General features: G+C 36.6%; 1 protein-coding gene across 7 annotated transcripts in view; it reads right to left on the bottom strand.

Annotated features, from left to right (window-relative positions):
- Positions 1-27218, bottom strand: part of CENPC (centromere protein C) — a 91665-nt gene that overhangs the window by 54690 nt on the left and 9757 nt on the right. For all 7 annotated transcript variants that reach the window (XM_059065739.2, XM_067035718.1, XM_067035717.1 and 4 more), the window contains 3 exons: positions 15846-15951; positions 5401-5686; positions 3348-3563 (listed from right to left, as the gene is read on the bottom strand). In XM_059065739.2, coding sequence (XP_058921722.1) covers positions 3348-3563; positions 5401-5686; positions 15846-15951 — 608 coding nt within the window. The remainder of the gene's footprint in view (positions 1-3347; positions 3564-5400; positions 5687-15845; positions 15952-27218) is intronic.

Genomic DNA, 27218 nt, shown 5'->3' with positions numbered 1-27218 from the left:
AAGCCCACGGACCACAATGAGGAGCCCGCGCGCCACAATGAAAGATCCTGTGTGCCGCAACTAAGACAAATATAAATATTTTTTTAAAAAACCCTTCCCTCCTTTTACATTTCTATAATATCTGAGCATACTCATTTATTACACTATCATAGAAATTTAGAGATGGAAGGAATCTCTACTGCATCAACTAATCTGACATTCCCCCATTCATTACATACATTAAACAGATAAAACCCAGAGATGTATAAATATAGCCCAGATACATTGACTTACAGTACAAAAATGCATGCCATTATTATATATAATGTTATATTAAATTTTGCTTATATAGATGTCTCTTAGGGCCTGAATCCCTTAACATTCAAAACAAGATTATTTCTGAGATATACCTTCTAGTCTAATAGTCTAAGAAAACAGTACAAAATTACAGACTAAATTATATTATGTAAAAATTCACTCCAAGTTGGATAATTCACACATTTTCATACGTGTTTTAATACTGTAATCAGAGTATAGAAATAAATGAAGTGTATCTAGAAAGGTAAGCACACTGGGATTACACAGCATCTCTTCCAATTAGTTGGAAAAGTTTTCTAAAGAAGGATGGAATTATTCAAAAGATGGTAATCTGATGGAGTCATTCTGCATTTCCCTCCTTTTTATGACAACAGCCTTAAGCAAACCACATATTGGAGTGAATATGCAAAAATAAACACCTAGGGTAAACATCCAAAATTCCAAAGCCAGCATATACACTCCTGTTCCTGCCTTTTTCACTTGAGTAAGGATGCTTAACTATTTTTATACACAGTTGAAGAAAAGGAAGAATGGAAGAACTGGATTATCATGTCTAGTTTTTTTTCTCATTTTTAAGATATAAAAAAAGATTATAAAATGAAAATGCCTTCTCTACTTCTCTAATCTCAAACCCCTGATAAATCTTATAATGTAAAAAAGTTATACACATATATGCTAAGAAATATACTGTCTTCTAATAGGTAGACTCTTACTAGTTTATATAATTAAAAAACTCTAGAAAATCTAATTTAAAAAGCAGTCAATATAAATAGACAACATAATATATAAATAGAAGACTATGTTTAAACAGAAATATTATTTTTCAGCACTTAAAGAAAAAGCCAATCTGATATAAATATGTTTAATTTGCTTTACTGTATGTTATCTGTAATATCTATTAACTCTATATATTAAAGAAGTAATGCTAAGTATTTAAAAATAAAGCCTTCCCAAACCAGCCAATAAGAACTCTCTAAATCTACTCCTCTATTCAAGAGACTTCCATAACGTCAAGGTTATTCAAACCAAAGATATCTTTAGGAAACAACTTTGACACTTACTATAGGTCAAATTTTATATCCTTCAAAAATTCATAAATTGAAACCTAATCCCCAATGTGACAGCATTTGAGGGTGGGGACTTTAGGAAGTGATTAGGTCATTAGGGTGGAATGGCTCATGAATGAGTCAGTATCTTTATAAAAGAGACCCCAGAAAGTCCCCTCACTACCTTCTACCATTTGAGGTTATAGCAATAAGATAGACATCCATGAACCAGGAAGCAAGCCTCACCAGACACTGAATCTACCTCAGCCTTGATCTTGGACTTCCCAGCCTCCAGCACTGTGAAATGTAAGTTTCTGTTGTTTGTAAGCCACCCAGACTGTGATGGTCTGTTTAGCCGCCCAAATGGACTAAGACAACACTATTAAAATTGAGAACAGAGAAAGATGACTTCTGGCTAGGTGGAAAAAAATCAAGAAAACTCTGTGGCATTTGAGTTGGATGTTGAAGAATGGATATGATTTGGTCATGAGGAAATACAAGAAAGACAATCATAAGGAAGAGCATAAGCACAGAAAAGGAGCAGGAAAGCACAAGTAATAGTGAGTAGTTACATCTGGCTACAGCACTTAAACATACACTTTACTCACTAGTTTATCAAAAATAAACCCATCACATTAAAAAATACTTAATTACTTTTTTGGACATAGATATAATTAGCCCCTAAGTGTAACATATTTCTATCAGATTATGGGGACAACATCCATACAAGGGATAAAAGATGACACAGGGCTTCCCTGGTGGCACAGTGGTTGAGAGTCCGCCTGCAGATGCGGGGGACGCGGGTTCGTGACCCGGTCTGGGAAGATCCCACATGCCGCGTAGCGGCTGGGTCCGTGAGCCATGACCGCTGAGCCTGCGCGTCCGGAGCCTGTGCTCCGCGACGGGAGAGGCCACAGCAGTGAGAGGCCCGCGTACCGCAAAAAAAAAAAAAAAAAAAAAAGACACAGATATATATATGTATATATATACTGTATATATATATATATATATATACACACACACACAGAGAAAGGCGGGGGGAGAGGGAGGAAGACTGGAGGGGTAGGAGGAGGGAGGAGTCAACTATGGAACACAGACTGAACCAAAGAGGAATTTCATTAATTCAATATGTTTTTTACAAAACCTTCCTAATATATTCACTAGCATTCTGATAGATCTCACAGAAAATACAAAAGAAACTAAACTCCTGGAAAGAAGGGCTTATGTCTTAACCTACTAAGATATATAAAATAGCTAAACTATAATACAAGGCAAGAAACTGTTTTAAAAAACACTGGAGTGGGACTTGGAGAAAATCAGAAGCCTACCATGGAGCTTAAAAGAAAATATAAATTGGCATACGACAAGGGGAAAAGGTGTGCCAAAGCCAGGACAACTGCAAATATGTATGACAAGTTGGTACAATCAGTTCACTAGTGACAGTGAAGGCCTTAAATACCAGCTGACAAATCTCAAGTTTATTCTATAGGCCAGTGGTTCTCAACCCTAGCTGCTATTAATTCTAGTTAACTCTAATGTGCAGCCAGTTAAGAACCACTGTATGGATATTGTAGAACCACTGAAGGTTTTTAAGTAGGCAAAAACAGATTAAAACTTATTTTAGGACTATCCTTTTACTAACACAATCAAAAGAAATAGAAAATATATTTAAAACACTTAACAGTGAAATACAGGCATCCTGACATAATTTTATTTCTAAATACTGTCTTTACTCTTTGATCTCATACATACTAGAAAGTGCTGATGAACAGAAGAAATGAAAGCTGAATAAACTTTTCTTTCACATCTAATTTAATATCCCTTAAATGATGGCTTTGGGATTAATTTACTGGTAAGAAACTACTCTCTCCTTATGGGTTAGACATAATTTCGATTAAAAATTGTGTCAATTAAGATTAACTTCTAGTTAAATAACACTAAGAATCCTTAGATACTGTTCAAAGAATGTGAAAGAAAAACATGTACCATTTCTTAATAACTCACCTGGATTCACTTTTTCTTTTTACAGTTTCTAAAAACAATGTTGAAAAACTCTTTCTGACTTGTGGTTGATCTTCACATTCTGAATCTTGTATTCTTTTTTGAGATGTTCCTAACCGTTTCCTCTCTTGTGGTCCTTCTGATACTTTATCCTCTATTTCTGATACTTTATTCATTACTTCTACCTTCTTCAAATCATGTTTATCTTCAAAGTTTAACCTAAAAGGTTAAAAGGAAGACATGATGAATGTTCCCACCTTTTGTTGAGTTATAAGTATTCCTGAACTCCCTTATAGTGACAATACAACCGCTTACAAAATCTTCCAGTGGGCCTGTTTTTTGGTTGCTTTGGGTCTTCGTTGATGCGCACAGGCTTTCTCTCTAGTTACGGTGAGTGGGGGCTACTCTTCGTTGTGGTGCGCAGGCTTCTCATTGCGGTGGCTTCTCTTGTTGCGGAGCAGGGCTCTAGGTGTGCAGCCTTCAGTAGTTGCTGCACACGGGCTTCAGTAGTTGTGGAGCACGGGCTCGAGAGCACAGGCTCAGCAGTTGTGGCGCACGGGCTTTGCTGCTCCGCGGCATGTGGGATCTTCCCGGACCACGGATCGAACCCATATCTCCTGCATTGGCAGGGAGATTCTTAACCACTGCACCACCAGGGAAGTCCCTCCAGTGGGCCTTTATTTAAAATTTATAAATGCTGATGTGTTTCTCTTGCACAAAATACACAAGGCAAAACTGCTCAGAAAAATTAAATTTTGTATTTGTTGACAGAAAAAAATGTGAGAAAAAGAATGGCTAAATCATATAACAAGGAAATGTGTAGCTTTGAACACTAGTTCTCAAACATTTAATACGAATTTGAATCATCTGGAGAATCTTATTAAAATGTAGATTCTGATTCAGTAGTTCTAGCATAGGGTTTGAGATTCTATATTTCTAACAGGCTTCCAGATAATGCCACTGCTCTCGATCCTGAGCTGCAGATCACACTGTGAATAGCAAAATCTTAGAATGTACTTAACTCCTCAGCTCCAAGAATCACACAAGACCCTAGAAAGATATTACACTCGTGGCAGAGGTTCCCAATAGCAAAGGACCTTGAACTATCTATTTTGCTTCTTAAAGGCCAAAGGGAAAGCCCCAAGAAATGGATGTGGGTTTACCACAACTCATCCTCAACAAAACTTACTCTTTGCTACCCTCAGATGACTTGATATATACCTACCCTTATAATTAGAAATAACATAGAGAAAATACAAATTGCTTCTCTTAGGAAGTTATAGAAAACTTATTATAAGGAAAAAATACACATCCTGTGATAAACCATAAAGGAAAAAAATATGAAAAATAATGTATATATATATATGTATAACTGAGTCACTATGCTGTACAGCAGTAATTAACACAACACTGTAATTCAACTATACTTCAATTAAAAAAAAATTTTTTTAAAGAGAAAGATCTGGGGGGCTTCCCTGGTGGCACACTGGTTGAGAGTCCGCCTGCCAATGCATGGGACGTGGGTTTGTGCCCCGGTCCAGGAGGATCCCACATGCCGTGGAGCGGCTGGGCCCATGAGCCATGGCTGCTGAGCCTGTGCGTCCAGAGCCTGTGCTCCGCAATGGGAGAGGCCACAACAGTGAGAGGCCCGCATACCGCAAAAAAATTTAAAAATAAATAAATAAACAAAAGAGAAAGATCTGAATATAACAAAATATTCACATATGTCAAATCTGAATATGTGAGTGCCTATTGTGTTATCTTCTGTATGTCTACAGTATTTTAAAATAAAAATCTTAAAGAAAAGAAAAAAACATTCTTTTCCATAGACCATTGAAAAGTTTACCCCCAAACTTCTCTGAAGAACACTTTAAGGCCTTTCATATCAAATATAAACTGAATATATACTGAATGTATGTTATGTTTTTCTCAAAACATGTTAATATTCCTCAGTACTTATTATAAAATACCTAAAAGACTAAATTACCCACTTTTTAACATAAAAGATAAAATAATTATAGTAAGATTAATATCTTTTAAATAAACAAAAATTCACCTTTTTTTGGTTTTATGAGAAATCTCTGTACTTGAAGGCAGCATATTTACTGAATTTTCAGAAGTATAGGTCTCTCTCTTTTGGGCAACAGATGGAATAGTCTTTTGCAATAAAGGTGCTTTTGCATCCAGAAGATCAGAAGGTAAGCCAATAGATAAGTAAAATTCCTCATCAGCTTCATTGTGATGATCTTTTAGTTTTTTACTTGTCATTTTTCTCAAGTCAGATGTATTGTTAGAATGAACATCAGTTGCCAAAATTTCCTGATGAACCTCATGGGCCTGAACTAGAAGAAAATTACATGAAGATATTAAAAACTCTTTAAATAATAATATTAGAACGAAATGTGTTTTTTAAAATACAGCAACAATTTAATTAGAAAGTTTCCAGAAGACTCACAGGTCATTAAGTTTATAATCAAAGATCTAGGATTAAAATACACAAGTACTTTAAGAGTTCTAATTTATGAAATTAATAAACTGAAAGGTGTATTTGGTCCATGCTCCACAGTTCTAAAATGAATAAAATCCTCAAACAGAGAAAATTCACAGTTTTATTGATATAGTAAATTTATTCAAGATTTGAATATAGTCAAACTCAGAGAAGGAGAGATTTGAATAATGGTTGCCAGGGACTGGGAGAAGGGAGAAATTCAGAGTTGTTAATTAACAGGTGTAAAGTTTCAGTTATACAAGATAAATAAGTTTTAGAGATCTAGAGTACAACATTGTACCTATACATAATACTCTATTGTACACTTAAAAATCTGTTGAGGGGAAAGAGCTCATGTAAAAATGTTCTTACTGGGACTTCCCAGGTGCTGCAGTGGTTAAGAGTCCACCTGCCAATGCAGGGGACACGGGTTCAAGCCCTGGGCTAGGAAGATCCCACATGCCGCAGAGCAACTAAGCCCATGAGCCACAACTACTGAACCTGCACTCTAGAGCCCACAAGCCACAACTACTGAGACCGTGTGCCACAACTCCTGAGCCCACGTGCCGCAACTACTGAAGCCCGTGCGCTCTAGGGCCCATGCACCACAACTATTGAACCGACGTGCTGCAACTACTGAAGCCCGTGTGCCTAGAGCCCATGCCCTGCAACAAGAGAAGCCACTGCAATGAGCACACTGCAATGAAGAGTAGCCCCCACCTGCCGCAACTAGAGAAAGCCCGTGCGCAGCAACAAAGACCCAATGCAGCCAAAAATAAATAAAATTTTAAAAAATAAATAAAATAAAATGTTCTTATCATAATAAAATAAAAATTCATTTAAAGATTTAAATAAATCTTTGCATAGCTAAAATAAGTAACAGGTAATCCTAGAGAAATTATGAGATTCAATCTTTAGGTTAAGAGTTGGGTAAACTAGGGCAGCTAGATGAGCACACTTTTATACATATATGTACACATATACATATAGAACAGATACATATATAGATATACAAAATATATGTATATATAGGGAGAATATTTATATACACATACATCTTTATATCTATAGAAAGAGAATATATATTATACACCTATATCTTTACATCTATATAAAGAGAAATATATATTCTCTTAACCCTTAACCTTCAAATATCAAAGAAAAAGTAGAATGGCTGGGTAGTACTCATACTGATTCATACTCTCAAAAAGAAAAGATTAAAAATTTAAAAGAAGCCAAATGGGCTTTTGGCTCTGGAACAAAATTACATAGACTCACTGTTTCCTGCTTCTCCCTTTAAGTACAACTTAAACAAACAATAATAACAGAACTCTGAAAGCTGGAAGAAGGTATATTTGCTAGGAACCTCAAGCCTTAAGCAACAACGGATAATGTGGTGAATCCACTGTAGCATCAGAAAATGAAACAAACCAAAATACCACTGACAGAACTCTAAACACTTAAATGTCATTGGAAATAAACTCCACAAAAATAGGCAAGAGCCTTCACATTAAACCAAAACAGGGCAACTCTAACAAAAGACTGAAATACAATGAAGAGTCAGTCCCTTAACATAATAACCAAAATGTTGAGGATACAATCAAAATGATTCATCATAATAAAAATTTTTAAAAAAGAAAAAACACAATCTGAAGAAGAAAATACGATCAATGCATGCAAATGGACAAGATGAAACAGATGCTGGAATTATTTAACAATTTATTTAAAGCAACCACCATAAAAAAGTCTTAATGTTCAATTATAAATTCTCTTGAAACAAATGAAAAGACAGAAACTCTCAAAGAAATAGGAGTTACAAAAGAGACCCAGCTTTTGGATCTTAGCCATTATAATTGTGTAGTGGTATGTAACTGTTGTTTTAATTTAAAATTCCCTAATGACGATAATGATGAACAAATCAAAACCACAATGATACTACTTCACACCCATTAGGATGGGAAGGGAAGGAGGGAGGGAGAAAATAACAAGTTAACAAGTGTTGGTGAGGATACAGAAAAACTGGAACCCTTGCGCACAACTGGTGGGAATGTAAAATGATGCAGCCACTATGGAAGACAGCTTGGTCGTTCCTCAAGAAATTAAAAATGCAATTACCATATGATCTAGTAATTCCTTTTTTGCCTACATATCCAAAAAGATTGAAAGCGGGGGCTGCAAGAGGTACTTGTACATCTGTGCTCACAGCAACGTTATTCACAAAAGACAAAAGGTAGAAACCACCTAAATGTCCATCAATGGATAAATGAACAAAACAAAATATGGTATACATACGGTGAAATATTATTCAGCTTTATAAAGGAAGGAAATCCTGACGCACGCTACAACCTGGCTGACACTTGAGGACATTATGCTAAGTGAAATACGCCAGTTGCAAAAAACTGCACAATTCCACTCATATGAGGTATTTAGAGTCGTCAAATTCAAAAGCAGAATGTAGAAGCGTGGTTACCAGAGGCTAGGGGGTAGAGGGAGATTGTTTAATGGGTTCAGTTTTGCAAGAAAAATAAGTTCTGTGGATGGATGGTGGTGACAATTGGACAACCTGACTGTCCTTAATACCAAAGAACTGCACACTTAAAAATGTTTAAAATGGTAAATTTTGTTATATTATTTTACCGTAATTTTTTAAATCATTTTTTAAAAAGGAATACAGAGCACAAACAGTGATGTATGTGTAAATATAAACACTGACTGATTAAAACAAAAATAAAGTCTTATAGAGATAAAAGATATCAAAATACATAGCAGAATTAAAATAGAGGATACCAGGAATAAAATATATGACAACAGTATGTCAGTTGGGAATTAGGGAGTTGTTCTAGTTACTCTGTCGGCATAATAAGTAACTCCATGCCTTGGCTGCATAAAACAACCATTATGTTCACGAATTCTGCAAGGCCGGAATTTGGCAGGGCACAGCAGGGATGACTTGTCTCTACTCCATGGAGTCTGGGGCCTGGAATGATTGAAAGCTTGCTTACTCACATGTTTAACATCTGAGGCTGGCTGCAGGCCAAAGGAATATTGCTGTCTATGTATGTCTGCAAGTAGGCTAGTTTGGGCTTCCTCACAGCATGTCTGGGTTATAAGGTAGAGTGTATCCTAAGAGGGAAATAAGGAGAAAGGGAGGGAGCCAAGCAGAAGACTTTTATGTCCTAATCTTGGAAGTCACACAGTATTACATATACCACATTCTATGATATATCATATGATATAATATATGATGTGCTATGATATGATATGATACGATATATGATATGACACGTACAAACAAGTTCACTTACGGGGGTGAGGAAAAATGCTGACCTAAGTAAGGTTAGAAATGAATGGAGTCTGTAAAACTAAAAGCTAAAGAAATTGTACATGACATTGTCATACTAAGTGAAGTAAGTCAGACAGACAAAGACAAATATTATATCACTTATATGTGAAATCTGAAAAATAAAACAAAACAGAAACAGACTCACAGACACAGAAAACCAACTTATGGTTACCAAAGAGGAAGGAGGGAGAGGGATAAATTAGGAGTACGGGATTAACAGATACACATTACCATATATAAAACAGATAAACAACAAGAATTTATTGTGTAGCACAGGGACTATATTCAATACCTTATAATAACCTATAATGGAAAAGAATCAAGAAAAAAGTATACGTATGTGTATATATATACATATATATAACCAAATCACTTTCTGTACACCTAAAACTAACACAATATTGTAAATTAAGTACAATAAAGATATTGTACATAAGCACTGTACTCCAGTAGATAAAATTGTTTTCCATGGGTTTAAGTCAACAATTCTGATACTGTTATACATGTATATAGGAATAAAAAGTTAAGTAGGTGGATGGTGAATGGTAAGTGCCAAGTTTCTTACACACAGAGTGGATGTTTACAGATAAGCAAGGCAAAGAAGGAAGAATAATCCATGTAGTAATAAATTACAGTTGGAAACATCAATATGAATTCATGTTTAACTTAATACGGATACAGTTACACAGAAAAATATTTATAGATATGTGTATATATAACAGTTACCATACACACATATATTTCCTTGCTCTGTCAGTTGAGACAGTCTTGAAGCATTAACACCCCAGGAGTAACAGCACACCTAGCACCCAGATCTTGGTTCCTAATACCATTCTCCAGTAAAAGGAACCACTGGCTCCTTGGAGAAATGGCTGATTCTAGGGAAAGTTGAGCCTGGAGCATCCTGTAGTTCCAGAAGGTAAGGAAGTGTTCAAAAACAACAGCAATAACAACAAAAATGGGGTCCATCAAAGGAGCATAGGAGCCAGTGAAAGAGCTTTCTAATGGCCAAAGCTGGAAGAGTGAGTAACAAATTTAATAAAATAGTACTGGATTATAAACCAAAGTATAAAATAAAGTTTCTACCTCAAAAACTAAAAAAAAGAGCAAAATAAACCCAAACCAAGGACAACAATGGAAAAAATAAGAGCAGAAATCAATGAAACTAAAAACAGGAAAACACCAAAACTTACTGAAACAAGAAGCTAGCTCTTTTAAAACAGTGAATAAAAATGATAATCCTGTAACAAAATTAACAAAGACAAAAAGACAAGACACAAATCAACAATATCCAGAATAAAACTGTATATCACAACAGATCCTGCAGCCATTAAAAGGATAACAGAGTAATACTATGTACAACTTTATGCTGATAAACTCAACAACTTAGAAGAAATGGACCAATTCTTCAAAAACCATAAACTATCAAAAATGTGCCAAGATAAAATAAATAACCTAAATAGTCCTATAACTATTAAAGAATTGAATTTGTAACTTAAAAGCTCTTGAAAAAGAAATGCCACAGACCAGATGATATCACTGGAGAATATTATACCAAAAAATCAGAGAATTAAAATCAATTTTACATAATCCCTTCTAGGAATTAGAAGGGGGAATAATTTCCAACTCATTTTATAAGGTTGGTGAGCATTACCTTGATAGCAAAACCACACAAATACAGCATAAAAAAGAAAACTACAGACCACTATCTCTCATTAACTTAGATGCAAAAAATTCTCAAAACTTTAGCAAACTGCATCAAACAATGTATAAAAATTAGTAATACAACATAATTGACATTTATGGTCAACTGCACTCAACAACGGAATACTTGTTTTTCAAGTGCCCATGAAGCATTCATAATGGCAGATAATACCGGGTCACAAAACAAATAAAACAAATCTTCACAAATTTAAAAGAACTAAAATGACACAGTGTATATACGCTATGCCATAAAGAAATCAAGACAAGAAATCACTAAGGGAAAGACAAGAGGAAAGTCCAGAAGTATATTCATTTAGCATAATGTTTCTAAGGTTCTTCCATGTTGTAGCATGTGTCAGAACTTCATTCCTTTTTATGGTTGAATAATATTCCACTCTACATATGTACCACATGTTGTTTGTCCATTCACTCGTTCATGGGACATTTTGGTTGTTTCCACCTTTTGGGTATTAGGAATCATACTGTTATGAACATTGGGGTATAAGTATCTGTTTGAGTCCCTGTTTTCAATTCTTTTGAATATAAACCTAGGAGTAGAAATGCTACTTAATACCTAATTTTTTGAGGAACCACCAAACTGTTTTCCACTGGCTGCATAATGCATGTGGGTTTCTATAAATTCCACATCCTCAACTTTTTAATTTTATTTTAAAAATAATAATATACATCCTAATATGTATAAAGTGGTATCTCTGTGGGGTTTTGATTTGCATTTCTCTAATGACTAACAATGTTTAACAACTTTTCATGCAGTTGTTATCAGCTTGCCAGATACATAGCAAGCCAAAACGCTGAGACAACAAGGTTTGCAGCAAAGAGAGGGTATATTTGCAAGGCAGCCAAGCAAGATGATCTGAGGCATGGGGAGCTTGGGGAAAGGTGACTGAAAAAAAGTTGCAATAATCATCACTCTGCACAGCCCTCTGCACGGTCAAAAGGTTACTGGAGTGGACCCTTAAGCATAACCAGTTGAAGGGTGGTCCTAGTCAGTCTTAACCAGCTCAGCACAAACTAGATGCAGCTGACTTGAAGTTCCCAGAAAACAACTCAGGCAAATATCTTGTTCAGGTTACATGCCACTTGAAGGACATGCAAGTCTGAAAGCAAACTGAATTAGTGAAGGCAGGTAAAACACATTCATTGGCCAACTGGACAAATGTCTATTCAAGTCCTCTGCTCTTTTCAGTTGGGATGTTTATTTTTGTTGCTGTTGAGTTACAGGTAGTCTTTATGTATTTTGGATATAAATCCCTTATTACAGGGGTCCCCAACCCCCGGGCCATGGACCAGTAGCAGTCCATGGCCTGTTAGGAACCAGACCACACAGAAGGAGGTGAACAGTAGGTGAGTGAGCAAAGCTTCACCTGTATTTACAGCCGCTCCCCATTGCTCACACCACCTCAGCCCCACCTCCTGTCAGATCATCGGTGGCATTAGATTCTCATAGAAGCACGAACCCTACTGTGAACTGCACATGCAAAGGATCTAGTTTGCATGCTCCTTATGAGAATCTAATGTGAGATAGAACAGAAGTGGTGACTCTAGCTCTAGGGAGCAGATGCAAATACAGATTATCATTAGCAGAGAGGTCTGACTGCACAGAGACCACAATCAATCAATTGCTTGTAGACTCATATCAAAACCCTATCAGTGACTGGCAAGTGAAAACAAGCTCAGGGCTCCCACTGATGCTGCATTATGGTGAGCTGTATAATTATTTCATTAGATCTTACAATATAATAATAGAAATAAAGTGCACAATAAATGTAATGTGCTTGAATCATACCAAAACCACCCACCCCCCACCCCCAGTCCATGGAAAAATTGTCTTCCACAAAACCGTTCCATGGTGCCAAAAAGGTTGGAGACCACTGCCTTATGAGAGACACTATATGCAATCATTTTCCCCCATTTTGTGGGTTATCCTTTCATGCTATTGATAGTACCCTTCACACACTTCTGAAGGACATAAATATATGACATGTTTGTTCTTAAGTAGAAAACCTAAATGATGCAAAAATATGAATTTTCACAAAATTACTATACAAATTAAATGCAACTTTAGTTAAAATCACAACAAAATTTTATTGGAAACTGAATAAACAAAATTCATAGAAATTAAAAAGATCTAAGAATAGCAGAATAGTGGCATGTATCAGAACTAGATATATAAATAGATACCTTTATATCAGCATATGCTATAAAACTACAATTAGTAAAACAGTATTGTTGACATTAAGAATAAACAGAGACCAAAATTCAAAAGTATATTGAATGATATATGAGATTTAATACATGATAAAAGTAGCCCATTCATATGAGAATGGATTATGTAATTAATAAAAGGAACGGAACTAGTACAACTGATCATAAGGAAGAAAATAAAACTATAACATTATGCCACAGTATACACCAAAGCTCATTCCAAATGGATTAAAAATTTAAATTAAAAAGAAAAAAAGATGTTAAGATGAAAATCTAAGATATTACATATACCATTAGGATAAAACAGACCTTTTAACCAAAACAGGAAATTCAAAAGCTACTGAAAAAAAACAAAAAACAAACACACATTTGACAATTAAAATAAAAAATGTTGGGCTTCCCTGGTGGCACAGTGGTTGAGAATCTGCCTGCCGATGCAGGGGACACAGGTTCATGCCCCGGTCTGGGAAGATCCCAGATGCCGTGGAGCGGCTGCGCCCGTGAGCCATGGCCACTGCGCCTGCACGTCTGGAGCCTGTGCTCTGCAACGGGACAGGCCACAACAGTGAGAGGCCCGTGTATCGCCAAAAAAATAAATAAATAAATAAAAAATAAAAAATGTTATCCATCATATAAGATATTATAACCAAAATCTGTAATAGTCTAGGGATCATTTGGAAAAATATCTGATAAATGACAGATAAATTACACAAATTACAAATAAACAGTTACAGATACTCAACTTAAAGATCTCTCATAAACTAGAAAAAACAAAATGGGCAAAGGATATGAAAAGATAAAAAAGGTATTTCAAATGGCCAGTAAACTTATGACAAGGTGTTCAAACTCAGTGGTAATCACTAAAGTAACACTGAGATCATTTAATACTGATCAAATTGGCAAAAAGTTCAATAGAATAGTAAATATTCTATCAGGTGAAAGGTACTTTCTTACATTGCTGGTATAAAAGGAAATTGTAAAAGCCTCTTCTGAAAGCATGCATGCACACACACACACGTTTATACACGTGTTCGTTCAGGAGCACCAATGAAGATATGGAAGGATTCAAGGCTACCTCAGCAGGATGAGGGGAGTAATGATTAGCAGCTTTTTCTTTTAAATCTTTGACTCCCCTCAAATGAAGGACTTTTCTAATTTGAAAAATGCAAATAAAACTTTAAAAACTGGCAGCACATATAATGACTGAAGGAAATACAACAAAATGCAACAGAGAGAAAAAGAACATTGACCACATATATTCAAATATCAAATCATTATGTTGTATTCCTGAAATATTATGTAAATTATACCTTAGTTTAAAAAAAAATGCTCAAGGAGTCCATGGAGAGGCCCACATGGGAGGAAATTAAGGCTTCCTGACAGCAACCAGACCCACATGAGTGTCATCTTGGAAATACATCCTTAGCCCCAGTCAAGCCTTCAGATGACTGCAACCCTGGCCATCATCTTGACTACCACCTCATGAGATTACAAGCCAGCACCACCTAACTAAGCTGCTTCTGAATTCCTGACCCACAGAAACTGTATGAGCTAATAAATATTTTTTTTAAAAAAGAAGAAGTAAAGAAAAGAAAAATCTATTTGAAAACTCTTAAAGCTACGGTCTCTATAATAATTCTTAGTTAATGTCTCTTACCACATCCTATTAACAATGCTCCTACCACTAAAACAAAAAACCACATAAGAATCAGATAAAACTTATTATTCCACAAATCAAAACAACAATGAGGTACCACTTCACATCGGTCGGAATGGCCATCATTTAGAAGTCTACAAATAATAAATGCTGGAGAGGGTGTGGAGAAAAGGGAACCCTCTTACACTGTTGGTAGGAATGTAAATTGGTGCAGCCACTATAGAAAACAGTATGAAGGTTCCTCAAAAAACTAAAAATAGAGTTGCCCAATGATCCAGCAATCCCACTCCTGGTCATATACCCAGACAAAACGATAATTCGAAAAGATACATGCACCCCTATGTTCATAGCAGCACTATTTACAATAGCCGAGACATGGAAACAACCTAAATTACCACTGTCGGATGAATAGATAAAGATGTGGCACATATATACAATGGAATATTACTCAGCCATTAAAAAGAAAGAAGTAATGCCACTTGCAGCAACATGGATAGACCTAGAGATTATCAGACTAAGTGAAGTAAGTCAGAAAGACAAATACCATCCATCATTTATATGTGGAATTTAAAATACAACACAAATGAACATATCTATGAAACAAAAATGAACTCACAGATATAAAGAACACACTTGTGGTTGCCAAGGGGGAGTGGGGAGGGAAGGATTGGGAGCTTGGGATTAGCAGATGCAAACTATTATATATAGGATGGATAAACAACAAGGTCCTATTACATAGCACAGGGAACTATATATTCAATATCCTATGATAAACCATAATGGAAAAGAATATATATGTATAACTGAGTCACTCTGCTGTGCAGCAGAAATTAAACACAACATTGTAAATCAAATATATTTCAATAAAATTTTTTTAAAAAACTTATTCATGCTTTTTTTTTTTTTAAAGAAAAATACACTGACAGTGGACTTGAGAAGGACTCAAAAACAACTTCATCCATTTCACAATTCTGCCTAGGCTGACCCTGACCTTGTCACTCAAGCCAACATACGTGCTACCTTCAGCATTTCTAACTCTCTAAATATATCTAGGCAAATATCACCTATAGGGATGCTACCAACCTGATTTGTTGACAGCTTCACTTGGTTCCACAATTAACTGCAGAGGGGCTTCTTTCTTCCTTGAAGAAACGCCACCTGACTTTGGATGTGATTTCTGGCACTGAGTCTAAAAGAGATACAACATTAGATCTATTCTATTAAATTACCAATTTTGATTAAACACATTTGTTTTTAAATTGAAAAAAAAAAAGTATTTTTAAAAACAATAAACCAGTTGGTAAAGTTGCATACTTAACTCCTTAGAAACCAATTTCATATTATCTAGTAAAGCTGAAATTTCATATAACCTATCACAGAAACAATGTTGCTCTGAACAGCTTTTAAAAACCTATTCTGCCAGATTGGATAAATTACCGTACAGTCATATATCACAATATCACAAATACAACAGTGAAAGGAATAAACTACAGCATACATGAATGATTATGTTAAACAAAAAAAGCAAGTCACACAAATATACAATCTCATTATGTTAAGTTCAGAATAGATGCAAAAATGTGAAACACTAAATATATATAGTATTTAGAGATTCACTTAGGCAGGAAAGAGTTAAAGCACCAGGCCTGATCACTTAAAAACCTGCTTACAGGACTAGCCCTTGGCTGGCACACAGAGTCTTGGCTTTCAGAATGTTTCCTCCATTACCAACTGGAACCTGTTATGCCAGCCTGCCTAGACTGTTTGTATAAACAATGTGATTTATGGTGAACACCTTCCTTCTTTCCTTCAGAGAATACAGAATTTTGGGCAGAGGGTACCAATATAACCAGCTCCCAATAAAAACAGGCTAAATCTCAAAAGGCTTCCCAGGGCAGAAAGACTGTACATGTTTTATAGCATTGTACTGTTGGATGCAAAGAGTGCACTCGGTGTGGCCCCTTTGGAGAGCCTGACATGGATTCCACCATACTCTGCCTAATGAGTACTTTTCTCTTACTGATCTAGCTGTGTATCCTGACTATATGCGTATAACAAATCTCAGTCACGAGTACAACTAACTACAAGTGGAGTCTCATGAGTCCTATCTAGTGAAGCACCCAACATGTGAATGGTAGTAGGACCTATGTCTTAAGTAGTGAAAGAAATATTGACACAAATGACAACACACACCCACGTGTGGTAAAGCTATAAAGCAATAGATGGGAACTATGAACATGAAATTCAACACAGTGGTTACCTCTGTACAGGGAGGAGAGGCAAAAGAATAAGATCACAAAGGGGCACATAGGTGCTTCAAAGGTACTGGTATTTCTGACATTGAGAAATGGGCACATGGGTGTTCATTTATGTTATTTTTAATACCTTATGTACATAACATGCTTTCTTTTGAAAATTTGAAATATATCAAATCGTAAATTTTTTAATTCTAGAAAAGAGAAATCTCATTCACACATTACAGGTGGGAAAGTAAACTAATAGACCATTCTGAAGAAAAAATTGACAATACTTAACAATTTCGTTTCAAAGTATGACCTAGAGAAATTCAATTTACAAATGCAAACAAGGAGGCATAAACAAATGTGTTCACTACATCATTATTATAATGAATAGAGGGAAAACAATCTAAAAATCTACCCATAGGGAAATATGTAAATAATGGAGCCACAACATTGCTAGTTCAGCAGATACACTATGGAACTCAATTACATAAAGTAACAAAAGCAAGTTTTCATTATATTCTACTCCCTTTTGAAACCTCACCAAGGATCTTTTTAATACACTTTAAAAAAAATTTATTTTATTTATTTATTTATTTTTGTCTGCATTGGGTCTTTGTTGCTGTGCACAGGCTTTCTCTAGTTGTGGCGAGTGGGGGCTACTCTTCATTGCAGTGTGCAGGGTACTCATTGAAGTGGTTCTGTTGCAGAGCACGGGCTCTAGCTGCACAAGCTTCAGTAGTTGTGGACCATGGACTCAGTAGTTGTGGCTCACAGGATCTAGAGTGCACATTTAGTAGCTGTGGCACACAGGCTTAGCTGTGCCACAGCATGTGGGATCTTCCCAGACTAGGGATCAAACTCGTGTCCCCTGCATTGGCAGGCAGATTCTTAAGCAATACATCACCAGGGAAGTCCCACTAAGGATTGTTTTTAATGTATAAACCCAAAAGGATGAAGAGAAAGAGAAGGGAGTAGATGAGAGACATCAATAAACTTTTTTAGGTTGGAAAACAGATCAGTAGCAACTAAGCAGCCCAGAAAGACCAGAAACATGCTAACAATGAAGTAAGCCCAGAAGCAGTCAGATTTATGTTTAAGGAGAAACCTGTAAGTTCAGTTTTTCAAGGTACAATGCATCTCTAAAGGAGGGGCTCCAGGTAGGGCCTGCAAACAGAAGAGTTGTTAAAGGATGTATGGGGGGAGCAGAGTCAAGATGGCAGAGTAGGAGGGCATGGAATTTGTGTCTCCACACAGCTAGAGCACCTACCAGGCACTAGTGGGGGACCTCAGACACCTATGGGGACAGGAGGAAGCCCCAAGTGACCCGGTAGGATATGTGGGGAGGAAAAATAGAGGCTAGACAGGACCAGTGCCCCTGAGGGGTGGCTGGGGGAGGGGAGGAGTTCCCATGCTCAGGAGAGGCCCACCCATGGTGAGGAGACTGGCGGGACAGGGAGAGACCTTCAGGGGATTGGGGAATCAGAGGGGAACGTGGCCAGAGTTTCCCTCAACCTCTCGGCCCCCAGCTAGTCTGCTGGGGTCCCAGGCCAAAACCCCTGCACTCAAGGTCCCCTCAGGACTTTTCCAGCCGCATGGGTCTTGAACCTAGGTCCTGCCAACCCACAGCAAAGGCCTTCTCTGGTTTGCTGATTTTTTTCTTTTTCCTGTTCTGGTTCTGTTTTACCTTGTTGTTTCATTTATATGTATTTTTTCTAATAAATTTTTAACTTTTCTAATTTTATTTTATTTTTTACTCTGTTATACTTTTGCCTTTTTTTTTTTTTTTTCTGCCACACCGTGCAGCTTGCAGGATCTTGGCTCCCAAGCTGGGGGTCAGCTATGAGCTCCTGTAGTGGGAACGCCGAGTCCAAACTGCTAGACTAACAGAGAACCTCATACCCTACGGAATATTAATCAGACTAAGTTTCCCAGAGGTCCTCATCTTGGCACCAAGACCAGTTCCACCCAACTGCTTGCAGGCTCCAGTGCTGGACGCCTCAGGCCAAACAACCTGTAAGACAGGAACACAGCCCCACCCACCAAAAAAATAAAAAGATGAGACAACAAAAAAATATGTTACAGATGAAGAAGCAAGGTAAAAACCTACAAGACCAAATAAATGAAGAATATGCAACCAACCTGAAAAAGAATTCAGAGTAATGATGGTAAAGATGTTCTCAAATCTCAGAAATAGAATGGAGGCATGGATCGAGAAAATACAAGAAATATATAACAAAGACCTAGAAGAACTAAAAAACAAACAGTGATGAACAACACAATAACTAGAATGAAAAATACTCTAGAAGGAATCAATAGCAGAATAGCTGAGGCGGAAGAACAAATAAGTGAGCTGAAAGAGAGAACGGTGGAAATAACTGTGGAAGAACAGATTAAAGAAAAAAGAAACAAGAATTGAGAAGAGTCTCAGAGACCTCTGGAACAACATTAAATGCACCAGCATCTGAATTATAGGGGTCCCAGAAGAAGAAAACAAAGAGAAAGGGTCAGAAAAAATACTTGAAGAGATTATAGTTAAAAACTTCCCTAACATGGGAAAGGAAATAGCCACCCAAGTCCAGGAAGCACAGAATCCTATACAGGATAGACCCTAGGAGAAACACACCAAGACACATATTAATCAAACTAACAAAATTTAAATTCAAGGAAAAAATACTAAAAGCAGCAAGCGTAAAGCAACAAATAACATACAAAGGAATCCCCATACAGTTATCAGCTTATTTTTCAGCAGAAACTGCAGGCCAGAAGAGAGTGGCAGGATATATTTCAAGTGATAAAAGGGAAAAACCTACAACCAAGATTACTCTACCCAGCAAGGATCTCATTCAGATTTGAGGGATAAATCAAAATGTTTACAGATAAGCAAAAGTTAAAGAGAATTCAGCACCACCAAACCAGCTTTATGACAAATGTGAAAGGAACTTCCCTAGGTGGAAAAGAAAAAGACCTACAAAAACAAACCAAGACAATTAAGAAAATGGTGATAGGAACACAGGTATCAATAATTACCTTAAAAGCAAAATGCTCCGGCCAAAAGACACAGACTGGCTGAATGGATACAAAAACAAGACCCGTATATATGCTGTCTACAAGAGACCCACTTCAGACCTAGCGACACATACAGACTGAAAGTGAGGGAATGGAAAAAGATATTTCATGCAAATGGAAATCAAAAGAAAGCTGGAGTAGCAATACTCATATCAGATACAATAGACTTTAAAATAAAGACTATTACAAGAAACAACGAAGGACACTACATAATGATCCAGGGATCGATCCAAGAAGATATAACAATTGTAAATATTTATGCACCCAACATAGGAGCACCTCAATACATAAGGCAAATACTAACAGCCATAAAAGGTGAAATCGACAGTAACACATTCATAATAGGGGACTTTAACACCCCACTTTCCCCAATGGACGGATCATCCAAAATGAAAATAAATAAGGAAACATAAGCTTTAAATGATACATTAAACAAGATGGACTTAATTGATATTTATAGGACATTCTATCCAAAAACAACAAAATACACATTTTTCTCAAGTGCTCATGGAACATTCTACAGGATAGATTACATCTTGGGTCACAAATCAAGCCTCGGATTATTTAAGAAAATTGAAATCATATCAAGCATCTTTTCCGACCACAACGCTATGTGATTAGAAATCAATTACAGGAAAAAAGCTGTTAAAAAAAAAAAAAAAAAAAAAAAAGGAAGCTAAACAGTGTGCTGCTAAATAACCAAGAGGTCACTGAAGAAAGCAAAGAGAAAATAAAAAATACACAGAAACAAATGACAATGAAAACACAACGGCCCCAAACCTATGGGACGCAGCAAAAGCAGTTCCAAGAGGGAAGTTTATACCAATTCAATATCATCTCAAGAAACAAAAACACTCTCAAATGATCTAATCTTACACCTAAAGCAACAAGAGAAAGAAGAACAAAGAAAACCCAAAATTAGTAGAAGGAAAGAAGTCATAAAGATCAGACCAGAAATAAATTAATAGAAATGAAGAAAATAATAGCAAAGATCAATAATACTAAAAGTTGGTTCTTGGAGAAGATAAACAAAATTGATAAACCTTTAGGCAGGATCATCAAGAAAAAAAGGGAGAGAACTCAAATCAATAAAATTAGAAATGAGGGACTTCCCTGGTGGCACAGTGGTTAAGAATCATGCCTGCCAATGCAGGGGACACAGGTACAAGCCCTGGTCCAAGAAGATCCCACATGCCGCAGAGCAACTAAGCCCATGCACCACAACTACTAAGCCTGCACTCCAGAATCCATGAGCCACAATTACTGCGCCCATGAATCGCAACTACTGAAGCCACTCACTCTAGGGCCTGTGCTTCACAACAAAAGAAGCTATCGCAATGAGAAGCATGCGCAGCACAACAAAGAGTAGCCCCTGCTCACCAAAACTAGAGAAAACCCACGTGCAGCAACAAAGACCCAACGCAGACAAAAATAAATTTAAAAAATAAATTGGTAAAAAAAAAAATAGAAATAAAAAGGGAGCAACTACAACTGACATCACAGAAATACAAAGAACCATAAGACACTTCTACAAGCAACTATATGCCAATAAAATGGAAAACCCAGAAGAAATGGACAAATTCTTGGAAAGGTGCAAACTTCCAAGACTGAACCAGGAAGAAATAGAAAATATAAACAGACCAATCACAAGTAATGAAATCGAAAGTGTAATTAAAAATCTTCCAAAAAAAAAGTCCAGGACCAGATGGCTTCACAGGTGAATTCTACCAAGCATTTAGAGAAGAGTTAACACCTATCATTCTCAATCTCTTCCAAAAAATTGCAGAGATGAACACTCCCAAACTCATTGTGAGGCCACCATCACCCTGATACCAAAACCAGACAAAGATATCACAAAAAAAGAAAATTACAGGCCAATATCACTGCTGAACATAGACGCAAAAATCCTCAACAAAATACTAGCAAACAGAATCCAACAACACATTAAAAGGATCATATACCATGAGCAAGTGGGATTTATCCCAGGGATGCAAGGATTCTTCAATATATGCAAATCAATCAATGTGATACACCACATTAACAAATTGAAGAATAAAAACCATATGGTCATCTCAATAGATGAAGAAAAAGCTTCTGACAAAATTCAACACCCATTTATGATAAAAAAAACTCTCCAGAAAGTGGGCTTAGAGGGAACCTACCTCAACATAATAAAAGTCATATATGACAAACCCACAGCAAACATCATTCTCAGTGGTGAAAAACTGAAAGCATTTCCTCTAAGATCAGAAACAAGACAAGGATGTCCACTCTCACCACTATTAATCAACATAGTTTTGGAAGTCCTAGCCACAGCAATCAGAGAAGAAAAATAAAATGAATCCAAATTGAAAAAGAAGAAGTAAAACTGCCACTGTTTGCAGATGACATGATACTATACACAGAGAATCCTAAAGATGCCACCAGAAAACTACTAGAGCTCATCAATGAATATGGTAAAGTTGCAGGATACAAAATTAATGCACAGAAATCTCTTGCATTCCTATACACTAACAATGAAACACCAGGAAGAGAAATTAAGGAAATAATCCCATTCAGCATTGCAACAAAAAAAAATAAAACACCTAGGAATAAACCTCCCTAAGGAGGCAAAAGACCTGTACACAGAAAACTGTAAAACACTGATGCAAGAAATCAAAGATGACACAAACAGATAGAGAGATATACCATGTTCTTGGATGCGAAGAATCAACACTGTGAAAATGACTATACTACAAAAAGCAATCTACAGATTCAATGCAATCCCTATCATTTTACCAATGGCATTTTTCACAGAACTAGAACAAAAAATTTTTAAATTTATATGGAAGCACAAATGACCCCAAATAGCCAAAGCAATCCTGAGAAAGAAAGATGGAAATGGAGGAATCAGGCTCCCTGACTTCAGACTGTACTACAAAGCTAGAGTCATCAAGACAGTATGGTACTGGCACAAAAACAGAAATATAGATCAGTGGAACAGGACTGAAAACCCAGAGATAAACCCATGCACTTATGGTCAACTAATTTATAACAAAGGAGGCAAAAATATACAAAGGAGAAAAGACAGCCTTTTCAATAAGTGGTGTTGGGAAAACTGGACAGCTACATATAAAAGAATGAAATTAGAACACTCCCTAACACCACAGAAAAATAAACTCAAAATGGATTACAAACCTAAATGTAAAGCCAGACACTATAAAACTCTTAGAGGAAAACATAGGAAGAACACTCTATGACATAAATCACAGCAAGGTCCTTTTTGACCCACCTCCTAGAGTAATGAAAATAAAAACAAAAATAAACAAATGGGACCTAACAAAACTTAAAAACTTTTACACAGCAAAGGAAACCATAAACAAGATGAAAAGACAACCCTCAGAATGGGAGAAAATATTTGCAAACGGAACAACAGACAAAGTATTAATCTCCAAAATATACAAACAGCTCAGGCAGCTCAATATCAAAAAAAAAAAAACAACCCAACCAAAAAATGAGCATAAGACCTAAATAGACATTTCTCCAAAGAAGATATACAGATTGCCAACAAACACATGAAAGGATGCAACATCACTAATCATTAAAGAAATGCAAATCAAAACTACAATGAGATATCATCTCACACTGGTCAGAATGGCCATCATCAAAAAGTCTACAAACAATAAATGCTAGAGAGGGTGTGGAGAAAAGGGAATCCTCTTGCACTCTTGGTGCGAATGTAAATTGATACAGCCACTATGGAGAACAGTATGGAGGTTCCTTAAAAAAACTAAAAATAGAATTACCATATGACCCAGCAATCCCACTACTGGGCATATACCCTGAGAAACCATAATTCAACAGACACATGTACCCCAATGTTCACTGCAGCACTATTTACAATAGCCAGGTCATGGAAACAACATAAATGTCCACTGACAGATGAATGGATAAAAGAAGATTCCACACACAATGGAATATTACTCAGCCATAAAAAAGGAATGAAATTGGGTCATTTGTGGAAATGTGGGTGGACCCAGAGTTTGTCATACAGAGTGAAGTAAGTCAGAAAGAGAAAAACAAATTTCATATATTAATGCATATATGTGGAATCTAGAAAAATAATACAGATGAACCTATTTCTAGGGCAGGAATAGAGACACAGATGTAGAGGATGGATGTGTGAACATAGAAGGGAAGGGGAGGGTGGGATGAATTGGGAGATTAAGTTTGATATAAAAACACTACCACTAGATAGACTAGTGGGAACACTAGATAGCTAGTGGGAACCTGCAGTATAGCACAGAGAGGACAGCTTGGTGCTCTGTGATGACCTAGAAGGGTGGGATGGTGGGGGATGCAAGGGAGGTCCAAGAGGCAGGGGATATATGTATACATATAGCTGATTCACTTTGTTGTACAGCAGAAACTAACACAACATTATAAAGCAATTATACTCCAATAGGATCCTGCCTGGTGGCGCTGTGGTTAAGAATCCGCCTGCCAATGCAGGGGACACGGGTTCGAGACCTGGTCCGGGAAAATCCCACATGCTGCAGAGCAACTAAGCCCGTGCACCACAACTACTGAGCCTGAGCTCTAGAGCCCACGAGCCGCAACTACTGAAGCCCACGTGCCTAGAGCCCATGCTCTACAACAAGAAAAGTCACCACAATGAGAAGCCTGCACACTGCAACAAAGAGTAGCCCCAGCTCGCCACAACTAGAGAATGCTCATGTGCAGCAACGAAGACCCAATGCAGCCAAAAATAAAAATAATAAAATAAAATAAAAATTAAAAAAATTATACTCCAAAAAAAAATTTTCTATAATAAAAATTTTTTTAAATGTAAGTATAGGAAGCAGTCAGTCACTGAGTCCCTCCTCTTCCTACCCAAACAGATTAAATATTTACTCCCTTGAGTTTTGAATCAGAGAGACTGTGAGCTCAAAGACATGAAATATAACTGAAGGTAAGAGTAACACATTGAAAACAGAAATACTAAGTGAAAGTATTCAAATTGCACCTTTCCCCTTGCCCACCTGGCTGAGAACACTCACAGTTAGAATCAGACCCCTAAGCAGGAAAGAAGAATTCTTTGTCAGAAAAACTTATCAGGTCAAGAGAAAAAAACCTGCAGATAGTAACAACTGGACATGCACAATGATGTGGCCCAGGCAAATCATACCATGGTGAAATCTACCAATGTACAACTCTAGCTCTGCAAATACAGCTTGCAATCACCATTTTAGTTTTTCATCCTTAAAAGTGAGACTGATAAGGATCACTGGACCACTGGACATTTGACAAAAAGCGCTAGTGTAAAAGGTAATGAGCAAAGTAAGCAAAAAAGGTAGAGACAGAAACTCTAAGAAGAAATCTTAATTAAAAGGATTAGAAGAACCTAACATGAGGAATATCATGAAATTTCAAATCAATAAAGACAGATGACAAGATTCTAAAAGCTTGCAAACATGAAAAAATAGTGGCTCACAAACGATCAAGGAATCAGAGCAATATTCTCAACAACACAAGAAGCTTTAAAAAAAAAAGAGAGAATGTCTTTAGAAGTCTGAAAGAGAATCATTTCCAGCCTAGAATTCTATACACATAATTACCCATCATGAGGGTAAAGTCATGGTATTTTCAAACATTTAAGGTCTTAAATTCTCAGGAAGCTACTAAAGGATGAGCCCCACCAAAAAAAAAAAAAAGAAAGGGCAAGAAATATGAGCTACAGAACAGGACAAAAGAGAAGGGACTTCCCTGGACGATAAAGGGAAATCACATTGGCAACACTTACGTGACAGGCCTAAAGGTGGACAGAAACAAAAAATAGAGAAGAGAGATCTAGGAAGGATAGCTCCAGAAAAAAATTGAAAATGATAAATTACTTGATGTGTCTACATACACTGAAAAAACATTTATAACTCTGTTACAAAAGCTGGTGATAAATTAGTCAGAGGTGCAAAGAATATAAACAAATTTAAAAACCAAGACAACTAAATCGAGAGAAAACTAAGAGATAAGCAAATGGCTAAGCAAACTGTGGTATATCCATACCATGAAATACCACTCAGCAATAAAAAGAAACAAATTATTGATACACACAAAAACCTGGATGATCGCCAGAGAATTCTGAGTGAAAAAGACAATTCCAAACAGTTATATACTATATGACTCCATTTAAACAACATTCTTGAAATGACAAAACTAAAAATGAAGAACAGATCAGGGGTTTCAGGAGTTGAGGGAGTAAGGGTGAGAGAGAAGTAACTTGTTATAAAAGGATAAGAGGGATCCTATAGTGATGGAAATTTTCTGTATCAATGTCAATATACTGGTTGTAATGGTGTACTATAGTTTTGCAAGATGTTACCTTTAGAGGAAAGTAGGTAAATCATACACAGTCCTGAACTCTACTATTTGTTACAGCTGCTATAAATCTATGATTATCTCAAAACAAAAGTCTTGATTTTTTTTTAAAAAAAGTAGAAGCTCCAGTAATATCTCTCTATAGAGAAGGTTCTCCTTTTCTCCTTTTAAACAGATTGGATTGAAATGATTAGATTCTCACTCTCAAGGACTGAGCTGGGTCTGATATGCCATTTTACTAAGACTCAGTCCACTCGTAACCTGCCCTGTTCTTCAGAATGCCCTCTCCTGGGTTACTGAGAGCCTAGTGAGCCAATTTAGCCCTTAAAGATTGTGAGATATTCAGTACAGCCCTTTAGAGGTTTTTGCTCAACTTTTTAGCCTCTGGCTCCAAACTTTTCAAAATGTGTCAAATGCCTATTTGTGGTGGGCCACTTTCATGCTGTAGGACTTTACCTTCTTAGTACAGCAAGACTACATGTTTCACTCCACCATTCTGGACTAAGGTTCTTCACTACCTCAGAACTTACAAATGTTCTCTAAGGAAAAGTGGCTATCCATTTGAGGCACCTCCAGAATTTCATTTGTCATCCCATCCCTGCACAAGTGACAAAATCTCTGCTTTCCATCAGTGGACTCACACTGTCTGGACCAACCTAAAATCCTCAGCTTTTGCCCAAAATTAACAGATACTCTCAGGGAAGAAAATGACCAACAGTCATCAACTCATATTCTAAGAATTCCACTCTCTTTGAAAATTTAGTTCATCTAGTCCTTGTTGCTTCCACAGCTC

The sequence above is a fragment of the Kogia breviceps genome, chromosome 6, assembly GCF_026419965.1.
Source record: "Kogia breviceps isolate mKogBre1 chromosome 6, mKogBre1 haplotype 1, whole genome shotgun sequence".
In the NCBI taxonomy this organism is placed as follows: Eukaryota; Metazoa; Chordata; class Mammalia; order Artiodactyla; family Physeteridae; genus Kogia; species Kogia breviceps.
This window is presented reverse-complemented; position numbering and strand designations above follow the sequence as displayed.